The 15,755-nt window shown below is 32.3% G+C and overlaps 2 protein-coding genes across 2 annotated transcripts; one reads left to right on the top strand and one right to left on the bottom strand.

The window, feature by feature from the left end:
* Positions 1 to 5,371: 5,371 nt before the first annotated feature.
* LOC106349564 (uncharacterized mitochondrial protein AtMg00310-like) lies at positions 5,372 to 8,387 on the bottom strand. Its single transcript, XM_048734923.1, has 2 exons — positions 8,140 to 8,387; positions 5,372 to 5,636 (listed from the first exon to the last, which is right to left on the bottom strand). The coding sequence occupies exons 1-2, from the start codon at positions 8,385 to 8,387 to the stop codon at positions 5,372 to 5,374; spliced, it is 513 nt and encodes a 170-aa protein (XP_048590880.1).
* Positions 8,388 to 9,205: 818 nt separating this feature from the next.
* On the top strand, positions 9,206 to 12,754 carry LOC106345733 (beta-D-glucopyranosyl abscisate beta-glucosidase). The gene is made up of 13 exons (XM_013784898.3): positions 9,206 to 9,469; positions 9,579 to 9,648; positions 9,769 to 9,824; positions 9,909 to 9,984; positions 10,557 to 10,634; positions 10,735 to 10,822; positions 10,939 to 11,203; positions 11,297 to 11,406; positions 11,489 to 11,706; positions 11,789 to 11,823; positions 11,923 to 12,025; positions 12,105 to 12,216; positions 12,315 to 12,754. Exons 1-13 carry the CDS (start codon positions 9,302 to 9,304, stop codon positions 12,520 to 12,522), a joined length of 1,587 nt encoding a protein of 528 aa, XP_013640352.2. The 5' UTR covers positions 9,206 to 9,301; the 3' UTR covers positions 12,523 to 12,754.
* Positions 12,755 to 15,755: the final 3,001 nt, after the last annotated feature.

Raw genomic sequence — 15,755 nt, 5'->3', positions numbered from 1 at the left:
TCGGATATTTATGATCCGAACCAATCTAAAGACTCGAATAATATCTGAAAATATTCAAATACTCAAAAATATCTAAATGTATCTGAAATCTAAATCAAGGATCCAAAAATATCTGAAATTTTATTTGAATATCCAAAAATATTTCTAAAATTATGAAAATCTACCTGAAACCCAAAACCAAAACTTACAAAAATATACATAATATTTAAGATATTTATGATATATCCAAGTATACCTAATATATAAAAAATATTTCTGATATTATGGATACCGATCTTGGTTCGGATAAGACGCAAACCTGAATTGATATTTGTAGGTCCAAAAAAATCCAATAGATGATTAAGTATAGATCCAGATCCGGATCCAAATCTATATTTTCGGATCGGTTCCGGTTCGGGTAAATGCCCAAACCTATGAAACATATAAATGCTCCAGACTTGTAAGTCCAATGATTAATAAGTTTGTCATCCTACACTCAAAATTATAAGAGAAATGAAGGATATATTGTTGAAAAACAAATATTTGCCTAAGGATATATATGCTTATACAATAATTTAATCGAGAAATAGAATATTTTTTTGTAACGCGGAGCTCCGTGAATGTGATCAAGTCAGAAAGCTCTTTGAGACATATGGGTAAACCTCTGGCCAGTGTATTAACTTTGAAAAATTGTCCTTATTCTTTGGTAAAAAGATATCCGGACATGTGAAGGAAGCAGTTAAAACTTCAACATGAATTACAAATGAAAGAGGGATGAAATCTTATCTTGGAATCCCGGAGGACATCAGTGGCTCAAAACGGAAGTTATTTGCATTCCTAAAAGAAGGATTACAAAATCGGGTTAATGGTTGGACATGACGATGGTTATCGAGGGGAGGAAAGGAAGTGCTGATAAAGTTTACATTACTAGCGTACGTAATGCTACTACCTCTAAAGACTTGTGAGAACTTAACTTGTGTCATTGCACAGTTTTGGTGCAGCTCAAATCCATCTAGATAAGTATACATTGGACAAAATGGGAAAACATATATAGGTTTCTAGGCTATGAGCTATAGCTCTACCAAAATTGTGCAATGTATACCTGTTTTAGGATTTCAAGTGGTGTAACTGATGCCTAGCCAATAGAAACCTAAGCTTGCCTGCTACCGAGAGTGAGACCCCTTGAGTTTTATTGAAATGTTGTTGAACACAAAAGGATAGTATTTGTCCCAAAAATTTATCGGTTAGGTTGTTTGACAGTTACATTAACCTTTGATAATGTTCTTCAAATTAGCCATTTACGTTTCTAAATCCGAATCCATTTACGTTTAAAATTAATATGAAACTTATAAAAGAGGTTTAGTTTAATGTTGATACAGTTGTAAGTTAGTTGGGTCCAAATAAGCAGGAAAATATGCAACATGTGGACTAATGGTGCAACACTGACCATAACTAATAAAATCTCAGTGATGAGTGTGGATGTTTCTAGTGGCACTGTGGGGATAAGCCTTCTCGTAAAACCTAACATCTTTATATCCATTAAAAAGACAAAAGCAGTAATAGTTTATGTATATTTTGAGGTTAAAGAAAAGCTATGTAAAGTTACATTTTTATATGATTTATCGACTGGATCAAATCGGTTTTGGAAGAAATATACTTAGTACTGCAAAATTGATTGGATTCCATATTATTTCCTCCGACGCTCAAATTATAAGAAAAATAAAAGGATACACTATTGGTAAACAAATATTTGCCCAAGGATATATACTTATACATAAATTAATTAAGAAATAGATTACCTTTGGTTGGTGAATAATACATTATTATTAATAATCAAGAAATGTTTATCTAGTAACAGTTTTCAAATGGAAATGATAATGGTTTTTTTTCTCTCTAGAACTTGGTGTAGTGCTTATCAAGCTGGGTTTAGGTCAAAATAAAATCTCATCATCTTAGGACTCACATTATTGGCCACTACTGGTAATTTCGCAACAACATTTTACAAAATTCTACTAGCTAGCTTGTAAGTAATAAAATAATCTCATCCACAAAACAAATATTTAAAACTATATATATATATATATTCGTGTTTGTTTTTTTTTCTTATGTTTTAAACTTTTAATATGTTAGTCAACTTTCAAACGCCACTGTATTGATCCAACTCTTAACGGAACCTTTCATTTTTTTGGTAAATTTTGTTTTTAAATGGGAGATTCAAATCACCTACAATAGCCAATTACTACCATTTTTATGATAACTAGCACAATGATTTTTTCTCAAAAGGGAAAAAATCTATCAAATAGCAAATTGATCATTAAAATCAACCAACAAAATCAAACAACTGGACTGCAAATATTTGGTAGATAACCATTTGATGTAATAGATATATAGTCATAGTGGTTTGACAGTTAAACAAATCTTTGTAATGTTGTGGGTTTTCTTCAAATTAAACCATAGGTTTACCATTTATTTTAAAATCTAGTTCATAAATCTGAATCCGAATCTATTTATAAAATAAATATGAATAAACTATAGATAATTACTAGATTTGGCAAATTATGTTCTAACTTTTCGATTGCATATTTTCCTGCTTTGTGATGTATTTGGACATGCTCTGGAAAATATCAAAAAACTACAAAGCTAATGGGTGCATGTTTTAAAAGTTTTTTTTTTAGTTTTTAACGTAAGCGGTCGTATATTCTAAAATTCCAATTTTAGAATAGATAATTCCCCAGTAGATAATTACTGAATAATTACATAGAGTCGTAGAATATGTTATAAACAACAAATTAATAGATAATCATCAAATTTCTGCAAAAACTTCAAAAATTAGTTGACAGCATTCAGACTATTTTCAATATAATTTTTTTTGAAACATGAAAAACTATTTTATTACTCAAACTTGAGGTAGTCTAAGTAAATAGACCGGAATAGAACAACCAATAAAATAAATTTTTCTATGAAAAAACATTGTCGTCCTAGTTAAAAAGTCTGAAATCTGATTTTTAATATAATTTCAAATATAAAAAAACAACACATAATTGAAGAAGGTAAATCCAAGTTTTCGTGCTTAGTATAAAATTTTTTTGGGTCAACTTCAACTTTTTATTAACCAAAATTTGAAATACAAAAATTAGACCTCATAATATGAGACAAAGCAAACACTTTTGACATTTGTTCCACTAACTTTTGTTTGTTACATCATTGAATATATCTTTTTTTTGTGCACCCATCATATATATCTTATTAAATAATTATGATAAGAGAAAGACATCGATCATACGTGGCATTTATTTTTGTAGTGACTTCACTACCTTGATATTGCAGCTAAAAAGAAAGTAGAAATTATGTCTCGGCACGTTTTCCTTCTTCTCATGGTTGTTAGAAACTAGTAACTAACAAATGATTTTGTCACATTTTCCTTATTTCATCACGGTTCTTACAAAATTCCAAAAAGTTATTATTAGCTCTCTTTTTTTTTTTGTGAAAGCACATCCCTTTTATTTTATTTTATCAGGAGCATATTCAAATTTTGGAAATATTTATCTATTACTAAAAGTTTGAATCATGTATTAATAGGGTAGATATTGATTTTGAGAAGAAATAAATCCGTCTTATTCTATAAATAGTTGCTTGTTGTTTGGTAAGACGAGGTTATGATGGATAGTCGTCGCACCTGTCTCCTCGTAATTAGTTTTAATAAAGTATGGATTGTTGTTAGATTACGATTTCTAGTTTTGATCATTCATTAGTGTTTTCTCCCACTCATCTCTCATAATTAAATAATAGGAAAAATGGAAAAAACTCAAAAGTCCAGAAAAACGTGAGGTGAGAGGACAGAGACGATTCTTAAAAAAAGAAACCTTTGCCAATGAAATTTTACACTTGTCAATCGGTAAATTGTCAAATTATATTTTCATTTGATTTATTTATTTAATTAATTTATATTATTATTATAATATATTGAAAAATTAAGAAGAAAGACTTACAGCTGCTGATGTTCTAATAATCAGGCTCATGTGTTTAATTAACCGGATAAAAATAGTACATTTGTTTCTACAACTTTCTTTTCATGTGTAAAACAAATGAATGTTAATATATATATTAATTTTTTAAGAATATTTTTGAAAAATTGTTAGAAATACCACAAGATAAATATCATTTTTCAAAAATATCAAAAATAAAAAATATATATTAACATTTGGGTTTAGGTTTTACTGACTTTTTTTTTTTTTTGAAACACCGATTATATTAAAATAAAGAGGAGTTAGTTGAGGGCAGTAACAACACCATCAACCACAAATTGTCCTGATGCATTCAATGCATCTTTGGCTAAATCATCCGCAAACATGTTCCTCTCACGAGGGATCCATGCGAAACACACAAACTCAAAAGCGGAAATACAAGAAAAGATATCTGCAACAACTCCATGAAGCTCTGAAGCAATCGCTTCCGAATTGATTATCTTGATTAATTGGGCATAGTCAGACTCAAATCGTACCTTCCTGATCCGTGATCTTTGGCACAGCATGACCGCATTCCTTAGAGCTAGGGCTTCAGCCATCAACGGGCTGGTTACGAAAGGCACCCGTTCTTTGTAAGCCTGAATCTGTGGCTGAGCTAGGAGAAACCAACCTAAGCCTGCAGCCTGCTTGTTCGCATCCCACGCCGCATCTGATCTCACCACTGTCGTTCCGTCGGGGCTCTGTTGTTCGCTTCTATGTCCTCCCTTGTGTGCAGTCTTCTCCAGTCTCCGATCTGTACTCCATTCTCTTGCCAACACTATAGACGTTGTCAGCACCTCTTCAGGGGAGAGTGAAAATCCCTCAAACACGAAACGGTTACGGGCTTTCCAAAGATTCCATAGGATCCATGGGAACAAAGAGCCAGATGCCACCCCCGATGGAGGTAGGCACTTGATTGCACATAGATCACTCCAAGAAGCTCCCAATTCTACCATTCCACTACATTCCACTTCTCTAACCAGAGGGGCTAGTCTCCACACTTTTCGGGCAAAAGGGCATTGGAAAAGTAGATGAGTGATAGATTCAGTGCATCCGCATCTCTTACAGCGAGGGTCAATAGGAACTTGTCTAGCAGCGAGCCGTTCACCCACCGGTAACGCTCCTTTTAATACCTTCCATCCAAATAGTTTCACTTTCGAGGCGCAGTCCAAGTTCCATATGTTTTTGGTCCAGTTGAAGTCATGGCCAATAGGTTCTCCCTCTCTGTCCTCGTCCTCAACAGCAATATAGTACCCAGATTTGACAGAGTACTCACCTGTCTTAGTTCCCAGCCACACTAGCTTGTCCGGAGCTCCCGTTAGACTCTGCTTTATGCTGAGAATTTGATCTTCATACATAGGGAAGAGGAGTTGAATTCTCTCTCTATTTCATTGCTGCCCCCCTGGTACCATCAGGTCTGCTACCGTGAGATCCACTGCTTGCTCTCCCGGGGGTCCCATTGGTCTTGCTTGTTTGCTCATGGAGAGCCAAGGGTCACGCCACACATTGATAGATTTTCCATCTCCGACTGCCCAACCCAGGTTTTTCAGAAGAAGGTCTCGGCCAAGCAGCACACTACGCCATCCATGTGACATGACTGATGCTTCTGTGGCGGTGAGGATGGAGCCTCCAGGACAGTACTTACCCAACACACTACAAGAAAACACAACATTAACGACGGCGAAATTCGTAGTAAGTTCGTCGTAAAATCAGTTTTACGAGGAACTAGCGAGGAAACACGTTTCGTCGTTATTTGTTCGTCGTAACGCATATTTCCTTGCTAATTCGTCGTAAACTAACGAGAAAACATTTCCTTGTAAAGACGAAGCAAAGTATTCGTCGTAAAAACCACGTAACCCTTCCACGTAAGGGGGACGCTACATTTCCTCGTAAATACCTTGAAAACATTTCCTCGTAAATAACACGTAAATGTTTCCACGTCAAATACTCGTTAATCTTTCCTCGTAGTGTTGACGTAAATATTTTACTCGTTAATTCCTCGTAAAATTTCCACGTAAGGTTGTCGTAATTTAGCTACGAATTTACTTTGAGTTTATATTTTCCAGATTAAAAAAAAACAATGTATTTAATTATTTAATAAAAATCTAATTTAAAAAGAATATTAAATACGAAAATAATTTATACATAAATAATTTTTGAATTTATAATACAACCATTGAAAAAAAAAAAAAACTAAGGGTCGTTCATCCCCGGTAGAATTCCTCACTCCTCCTCTCTACATCCGCGTCGGCATGTGTGACGGATGATGATTCGCCTAAAATTAACATCAACAATAATTAACAAATTCTATAAATCTAACTAAGTTCTCTACATTAACCACCTAATCAACACTAATTAACATAAAATCCGTAAAACTATCTAAATTTCCTACACTAACCACCTAATCTACCTAAACTAATCAAATTAGAGAGGAAATAGAGAGCGTACCATAGCTACAAAAGGGAGAGGAAGTTGAGACGAAATGGGAAGTGAGAACTCGCGTGTATATATAGGAAATTATGAAATGTCGTAAATTCCTCGTAAAGTTACGAGGAACTCGTGAGGCCCGTGTTTTTATTTACGAGGAACTCGCGAGGTCCATGTTTCGTTTCCTCGTAACATCGTCGTTAATTTACGAGGAATTAGCGAGGCCCGCTTTTATTTTTACGAGGAATGAACGAGGCCCGCATTTTTTTATTACGAGGTCTTTACGACGATTTCTGCTTACGTGGAATTAACGAGTGCCACGTTCTTTATTTTTAAGAATCGTCGTAAGTTCCTCGTTAATTTACGAGGAAATAACTACGTTTATGTTTAAATCCCTAAAATCCGAAACCCCAAACCCCTTCTTCCTTATCTTCTTATCTTCTACTTCATATATTCCAAACCCCAACCCCATCCTCCCTTTAACCTCAATCTCTTCTATCCATTCCAAACCCCAAATTCTGAAACCACAATTCCTTAACTAATAATCTCAATCTCTTCTTTCTAATTCAAACCCCATTACAAAAATTAAATTATATAAATAGATTTCCATGATTAAATCCATCAAATCACATGCATTAAATCTGAAAATCAATCATATTAAAACACAAATACATCAATCAGATACATCGACATTCTCGTCATTACTAGAAACATCATCATTTTCATTAAACTCGTCTTCAACAGCTTCGTCCGTGGCATCGTCAGTAATATCTTCGTACTCATGATTATGCGGATCAATGAGAAGGATGTCATCAATTTGTTGTTCAGGTACCTCAACTTCATCTATCTGTTCTTCTTGCAATGGTGGTTCTTCTCCACTGATGATTTGTCCACGAGGTGTAACTTTGATCACGGCAAACCAATTTATTCCCGTTTCGTTTCCTCGTTACATCGTCGTTAATTTACGAGGAATTAGCGAGGCCCGCTTTTATTTTTACGAGGAATGAACGAGGCCATCGTTTTTTTATTATGAGGTCTTTACGACGATTTCTGCTTACGTGGAATTAACGAGTGCCGCGTTCTTTATTTTTAAGAATCGTCGTAAGTTCCTCGTTAATTTACGAGGAAATAACTATGTTTACGTTTAAATCCCTAAAATCCGAAACCCCAAACCCCAACCCCAACCCCATCCTCCCTTTAACCTCAATCTCTTCTATCCATTCTAAACCCCAAATTCTAAAACCACAATTCCTTAACTAATAATCTCAATCTCTTCTTTCTAATTCAAACCCCATCACATAAAATTAAATTATATAAATAGATTTTCATGATTAAATCCATCAAATCACATGGATTAAGTCTGAAAATCAGTCATATTAAAACACAAATACATCAGTCAGATACATCGACATTTTCGTCATCACCAGAAACATCATCATTTTCATTACTCGTGATTATGTGGAATTTAGTAAGGTAGCCGAAACAAAAAACGTGTTACAATTACAAAGTGGGTGGACTCGAAAATTCTTCGTTAAGTAAATGTAAACTATTTCCTCGTAAAGAAGATGCTACTTTTACGTCGAGCTTACGAGGAAACAGTTTTTCATCGTAAAAACGAAGTTACCTTGCGTGGTTTTTACGAGGAAATCGTTTCCTCGTTATTTTACGACGAACTAACGTTGATTGTAAATTTCCTTGTAAGATTCTCGTAAAGTCAACGTAAATTTACGAGGACCAGTTTTCCTCGTTAATTTTCATCGTTAATCTTGTGTTTTCTTGTAGTGACAGCGTTTTACAGAGCAGGCTGTCTGGTTTCTGGATCATCCTCCATCCAATCTTGGCAAGTAAGGCGTCGTTAAACTTCTGAAAGTCGCGGAGACCCAGCCCACCAACAGATTTTGGTTTCGCTATCCTTTCCCAAGCGACCCATGCCATCTTTTTCTCATTCTCATTATTATCCCACCAGAATCGCGTCATTACTGACTGAATTCTAGGTTTTACTGACTATTGTTTAGAGTTTAGTATTAAATATAAAGGAGTTGGGGTTGAGTTTATAAATGTTCTGTAAATATTTAAAAAAATTAGTTTAGTGTTATTTTATTATAAATTTAGGATATTTGTGAAAATAATCATTCAATATTGGTAAGTTTAAAAAGTGGTATGAAACTTGTGGTAGAATTGAGATTTTCCCAATGTTTTTTTTAATAATTACTTTTTTTTACTAACGAAATTACCTAATTTTGTAGCATTGTTTTTTTTTTTGTAAACTAGCATTGTTTTCTTAACATAGCATTGTTAATTTTTAGTTACCTCAAAATTTCAACCTTTAGTCGTTAATAAATTGGCACGTTAATACTGTAGGTTGGTTAATATGCTAGCTGGTTTTTACTTTGTAGTTAAATGAATCAGAAATTTAAGACCGCAAATATTTCTGTAAAATATAATTAAATCCAACGTGAAAGCTTCCCATATATATAGATATAGAATATTACAACACAGGTAACTGATTTACTTGATCGTGATACAAATGAAATAACCATTCATGTTATTAAAGATGTATCAATTCACTGAACGAACAACAAATAATATCAGTTACTTTTCACACAAAAAAATAACAAATAATATCAGATTACTAAAAAAAGGAATAACAATGAATCCGTTACATTTATGTGGCCAACTCGTAAATAGAAAAACGATTTCTTTTGGACAAAGAATAAGCACGTGTTTTGTTTACTCCAACCTAACTCACAAATGAACATGCACTTGTGGAGATGGTACTGAACTGAAATCAAGCTTACACTGACAGAACTCTATATAAGCATAAGCCCTCCTTCCCTTCATCTTCATCATTCCTTCACCACTGTCTTTAGAGAACGAGAGAGAAACACAAGATGGTGAAGTTCGAGAGGGTTCCTTTATTGTTAGGGTTAGTTCTGGTTCTAACTCTTGTCGGAGATCCGACCAAAGCCGATGGACCTGTTTGTCGTCAGGCTGAGAAATTTAGCAGAGCTAGCTTTCCTGAAGGCTTCCTTTGGGGAACCGCAACTGCAGCGTTTCAGGTCCATCTTTTACACTTCTTAATTTCAAAAATTATTTGTTCTATGTTTTGTTTATATACATTTTTTATATACATGATTTTAATTTTTTTTGTTATTATGTCGAATATAGGTTGAAGGAGCTGTTGATGAAGGTTGTAGAGGTCCAAGCATGTGGGACACTTTCACTAAGAAATACCCAGGTATATTTTTTTTCTCCCTTATCGATATATAAATGTTTATATATATGTTGAACATATTTAAATTTAAAGAAAATGTTGAAAATAAGTTCAGAAAAAGAAAATGTTGAAACAAATTTTCAGGTAGATGTCAGAATCATAATGCTGATGTTGCTGTTGATTTCTACCATCGTTACAAGGTAATAACATTCATTGTTTTTTCTCTTCTTATGATTTAAATAGTCTTTTGATGGTTAACATATATATAGAATAAATATTAACAGGAAGACATTAAGTTGATGAAAGACCTCAACACTGATGCTTTCAGACTTTCTATTTCGTGGCCCAGAATTTTCCCACGTAAGTTTTTCTTCAATGTTATTCAATATGTTTGTGCTTATTGTTTTACCCCAAAAAAAATGTTCGTGGTATATTATCATATTATCATGGGAAATCAGGCCAAATGAACAAGAAAAAAACTATTCATTCCCTTCCACAAAGATAAACTTTTTAATATTTTCACACATATTAAAAAAACATATTAAACTATTATAATAAATATATCGTTTTCTGTAATTTTTAATCTTCAATAATTTTTAACCAATAATAATTCAATAAAGTCAATTAATTTTTTTAAAGTTTACAATTTTTTCATTGAAAACACAAAAATACATATTTGTGAAACAATTTTTTTCTTCTAAAAAGTCTATCTTAATGAAACAAAGGAAGTATAATTCATTAACTAACCAAAATCTCACCCTCTCTCCTCTTTTTTCTTCCTATCTATTTCTACCTTCTTACTGCAAATTTAATTTCTTTTTTTTTTGTTATCTCACAAATAATCCCTATTATCATTACTAATAGTCCATGGCTAATAGTTACAAATTGTTAATTATATGAAAATAACAAGTGAAATGCAAATTGTTTAACAGATGGAAGAATGTCGAAGGGAATAAGCAAGCAAGGAGTCCAATTCTACCACGACCTCATCGATGAGCTTCTCAAAAACAGTAATCTTTTTCACTTCAAAAACAATATTAATTAAAATTCATATTGATCAATTAATAACTCTTACAGTTACTTGTTTTCTTTTTGTGTGTGGAAATTTAGAGATAACTCCACTAGTAACAGTCTTTCACTGGGACACTCCTCAAGACCTAGAAGATGAATACAGTGGTTTCTTGAGTAGTAACATTGTGTAAGTTTTTGTTTCATGTATATAAATATATTATTTTCTTGATAAATAAATAAATAAATATATATATATATATAAATTTGTGTGTTTTAATAACTATATTTTGTTAATAAATACAGGAAGGATTTCACGGAATATGCAAACTTTACTTTCCACGAATATGGACACAAGGTAAAAAACTGGATCACATTCAATGAGCCATGGGTGTTTAGTCGTGCCGGTTACGACGTCGGGAAAAAAGCTCCGGGACGTTGTTCACCGTACATCAAAGAGTACGGACCTTTATGTGAAGATGGACGGTCAGGATTCGAAGCTTATCAAGTCAGTCACAACTTACTCCTGGCTCATGCTTATTCCGTTCAAGCCTTCAGAGCATGCAAACAGGTTTATCTTAAATTACATGACTCTCATCTTTTATTTTTAACAAAACATATTTCTATAAACATTAATCTAATTTTTTTTCTTTCAAATTTATAGTGCGCTGGAGGTAAAGTTGGAATTGCACACAGTCCAGCATGGTTCGAACCAGCCGACCTTGACAGTGTTGGAGCTCCCATTGAACGTGTGCTTGATTTCATCCTTGGATGGTAACTAAAACATTTAACACCTTAATATATCCGCACTAGCCAAATATAATATAAGCTTATTGATTTTTTTTTAAAAAATTAGGCATTTGCATCCAACAACTTATGGAGATTATCCACAGTCGATGAAGGATCGCATCGGTCATAGATTACCAAAATTCACAGAAGCTGAAAAGAAACTTCTAAAAAATTCTGCAGATTATGTTGGAATGAATTACTATACCTCACAGTTTGGAGCTCATATGAAGACCGAAGATACCAAGAACATAAGTTGGACGTCAGATTCTCTTGTTCACTGGGAAAGTAAGTACTCAAATTTTCTTAAGTTGTTCAAATTATCTTTATTGTTCTAATTAATACTGATACGCGTTGCTTAATTACCCAGACAAGGATGTGGATAAATACCAGATTGGTAGCCAGGTAAATGAATCATTTTATTTATTAATATATTTCTCATACTTAACTTTTCTTTATTAGTAGTACCTTATAAATTTATAATACTAATATTGGTTCTTTTAGCCTGCTGGTGGTAAACTGCCTGTGTATTCAAGAGGAATGAGAAAACTTTTGAAGTATATCAAGGACAACTATGGAGACCCGGAGATTATGATTACCGAGAATGGTAAGAGAAAATGTTTAAAACTCTTTTCATAAATAAGTTTCCATTTTATCTAACAAATCTCGATTTTGTTTTCTTAAAGGATATGGAGAGGACCTTGGAGACCTTCATAATGATGTGAAAACTGGGACAAATGATCACAACAGGAAATATTATCTCCAGAGGCATCTCTTGAGTTTGCACGAAGCCATTTGGTAAGTAAAAGAATTCAACTCAAACCGAAAAACTACTAGAAAGCATTTAATACTAATTAATTACATAAATAATCCAATGAACATGATTGTTTTTGTAGCGAGGACAAGGTGAACGTAACGGGATATTACGTGTGGTCTTTAATGGACAACTTTGAGTGGCAAGATGGATACAAGGCGAGGTTCGGGCTTTACTACATCGATTTCCTTAACAATTTGACTCGTCACCAGAAAGTTTCTGGCAAATGGTTTGCCGATTTCCTTAAGCCTGGATTCCCAACTTCCAAGATCGTGAGGGAAGAACTCTAAGATCAAGAATCCAAATCATGAATCCTCCGAAGAAAACATAATATGTTGCAAGAGATCTTGTTCTTGAGGATTAATATCAGTCTGTGTCTTCTATCTATGGGTCATGTTTATCCTTTTATTAATATGTTGGTTGCTTTTGATGTTAACCATACTTGCGAGTTGTTGAAGTTGTCATTGTAATAATAAAATGTTGCTTTCGTCAACAAAATTAATAAGTACATGCTGTTGTCTTCTTTCTGTTCGTGTTAAAACAACACTTTAAATCTGTAGGAATTTGAACGCCACATTTTCAACTCTCATCTCCCTGATATTTTTTTTTCCAAGAACTACTGAATATATATCAACTTATTAATACTATATAAAGAAATTACATTAATATTTAATTAATTGATACTATAAAGTTGACGAAATGCAAAAGCTCTTAACGCTAAGGGTTTCGTTAGTAGGAATGACTGTCTAACTATTTATATATACTAATTTAAGTTACCACATATCCATGACTCTCAATCGTTTTTTTAACCCGGCGTTTACACAATTAACAGGACACGTTATTATGGCGATGCAGCTAGCTGGCTACGTTTTAGCTAAGGTCGCTACCAACAAAATTTTCATAGTAGTTTCGAAAGAAAAAACTAAATTTTCATAGAGCATCATTTTATCAATTTTAATGGGCACTATTATTCTAACATTATCAACTTTCATTGATTAAAGACAATGTGGTCATGAGGATTTGGACAAGGGAAGATGGGACATGAGAATAAAATACAAAAGTAGAGTTTTGCGAATGTCCTTCCATCATTCAGCGGTTTTCAAACATCATTCCGTCATTCCGCATGCTATCAATAAAAGCGTGCTAGAGGTGCAAAAGCACATGGTTTTAGACATTTTTTCTTAAATTTCTTTAAGCTTTAGGGTCCTAGATTTCTTAAAAAAAAATGTTATTATCCAACATATATACACATAAGCCCTTTTTCAAAAAAAAAAAAAACATATATACACATGACTGAGATAGAAAGATAAATCAGCAGGTGTTTTTACGGTGAGTTTGTAAAACCCATTCATTTTTACAGGTCACTGCTCTGTAACTAGATTTAATTGGTTTATCATTATTTTGAGAAAAACAATTACAGCTCAGGATCCTTGCAAACTTTGAGCCGGGCCTCTATATAACTTACACATATTTTTAATTAATATTCATAACTTTAGTTGATAATTTAAATTGTGATATGTGTTTATAAAATTGTCTGAAAACAAGATCACAATTTAGATGACTTCATACTATATACAATAGTTTCAAGATTTAACACTTTACATTTCAACTTTTAATATTCCATATCATTTTTTTTCCACCTCATCATTCAACGCACATCCACCTTTGAAATACCACAATGATTTTGTTTAGTAAAATTCAAAATCATATTTTACTAATTAATCATTATTATTTTAATATCCAAATTAAATAAACCTAGTTTCTATTTATAGATAATGTAAAATAATATATTTTTATATAAGAAATAAAAATAAATTATTTAATTTATAATATGATTACTGATTTTAAATAATTAAAAACATATAACAAAATAAAAAATCTTTAAAAAGTGACATGTATTGTTGATGGTCCCTATTTTATTCTTATTCAACGTGTTAAATATTTTCAATACTAAATAATTTATCAATTTTTAATTTTCAATTTTCAACTTTCAACAGTCTCACAGTAGTGATTCAATTGTTGAATCTTTTATCCCACACCTCTACATAGTCCGATCAATGCGTTCTTACTCATTCATGTCCAAGTAGTAAATTAGTTATACACCCACACATATGTTCCACGTTGAAACGGCCTTCTATCGGTATTATTTGTCCGCTCTCGAATGCGAGAACACAATAGTTAATATAAAATTAAAAACCATCACATCAAATCCGAAGACACAATTGGATAAGCTGCTTTTTTTTTGGTAAAAGGATAAGCTGCTTTTTGACATAGATTAGTCACTTGTTACGGCTTGTTATAGAATGGTTGTAACCTTTTTGGATAACAATTAACAAAAATGAGTGATAAAACCGTGGACAAATAGCGTATTCTAACATGTGATTTAAATATCATAATAAATAATGTATTACATGTAACATAATATGTTTGTTACAAAGACACACATAGTAATGAACATAATTTATATTATTAGAACATAAATGGTTTTGCAATCCTACACTTTCTACAAATTAAAAAAAGGGTTACCTGATGCTCTAGGAGGATATTACAAGGTTCAGAAAAGAGGATACTACACTTTTTTTATTATAATAGACTTCCTGTGTTTTTAAGACAATAATATTCTGGTTTCTTCTTGTTTCAAAAAGATTGACATTTTAGGTTTTAAATGCACTTCTCACTGACTAATGTTAATAAACTGTGAATGTCAATTAATATTAATTGAGAGTAAGTGAATTCTTGAATTATTATTGGGGTTATAGTAGCTGGAAATTGTTTAATGTGAGAATGTACTTACATGCAAATAATAGTTGTAATTTTCGTGTGAAAAAAACTAAAATTCATTCTGTCAAAAAAAAGAGAGTATTATTTTCTTTGAAAATAACTCCAGTGACAAAATGTAATATACTCTCTATGTTTCATAATGAGTTAACACATAGATTTTGAAAAAAATTCAAAAAAAATTGAAAATACTGTTTTAATACATATTTGAATCATGTAATAAAATATGATGAAGTTCAAAGATGTTTGAAATCTTTGTTGTCTCCGTTTCTCTAGGGAATAACAATTTTATAGTGGTTAGTCTAATGATTTAGGGAGTACTTACAGTTTTGCTAAATTAATTGATAAAAAATTAGAACGATTTACATGTACCATGAAAAATAGTTTATCATAAATTAATACAAAAGTATAATGTGGTTATAAATTTTAAAACGAATTAAAAGATTATAGGCTTAATATATATATCATTTACCGAAAACTCACTATTTTCGTAGGGGGGGGGGTACACATAGATTTTGAGAAAAATTCAAAAAATTTGACAATACTGTTTTAATGCATAATTGAATCATGTAATAACATATGATGAATTTCAAAGAGGTTTGGAACCTTTGTTGTCTCCGTTTCTCTAGGGAATAGTAATTTTATAGTGGTGAGTCCAATGATTTAGGGAGTATTGGCAGTTTTGCTAAATTAATGGATAAAAAATTAGAACGATGTCCATGTATCATGAAAAGAAGTTTATCAT

The sequence above is a fragment of the Brassica napus genome, chromosome A6, assembly GCF_020379485.1.
Source record: "Brassica napus cultivar Da-Ae chromosome A6, Da-Ae, whole genome shotgun sequence".
Lineage (NCBI taxonomy): Eukaryota > Viridiplantae > Streptophyta > Magnoliopsida > Brassicales > Brassicaceae > Brassica > Brassica napus.
The sequence above is the reverse complement of the archived record's forward strand: the minus strand, read 5'-3'. Positions and strand labels throughout refer to the sequence as shown.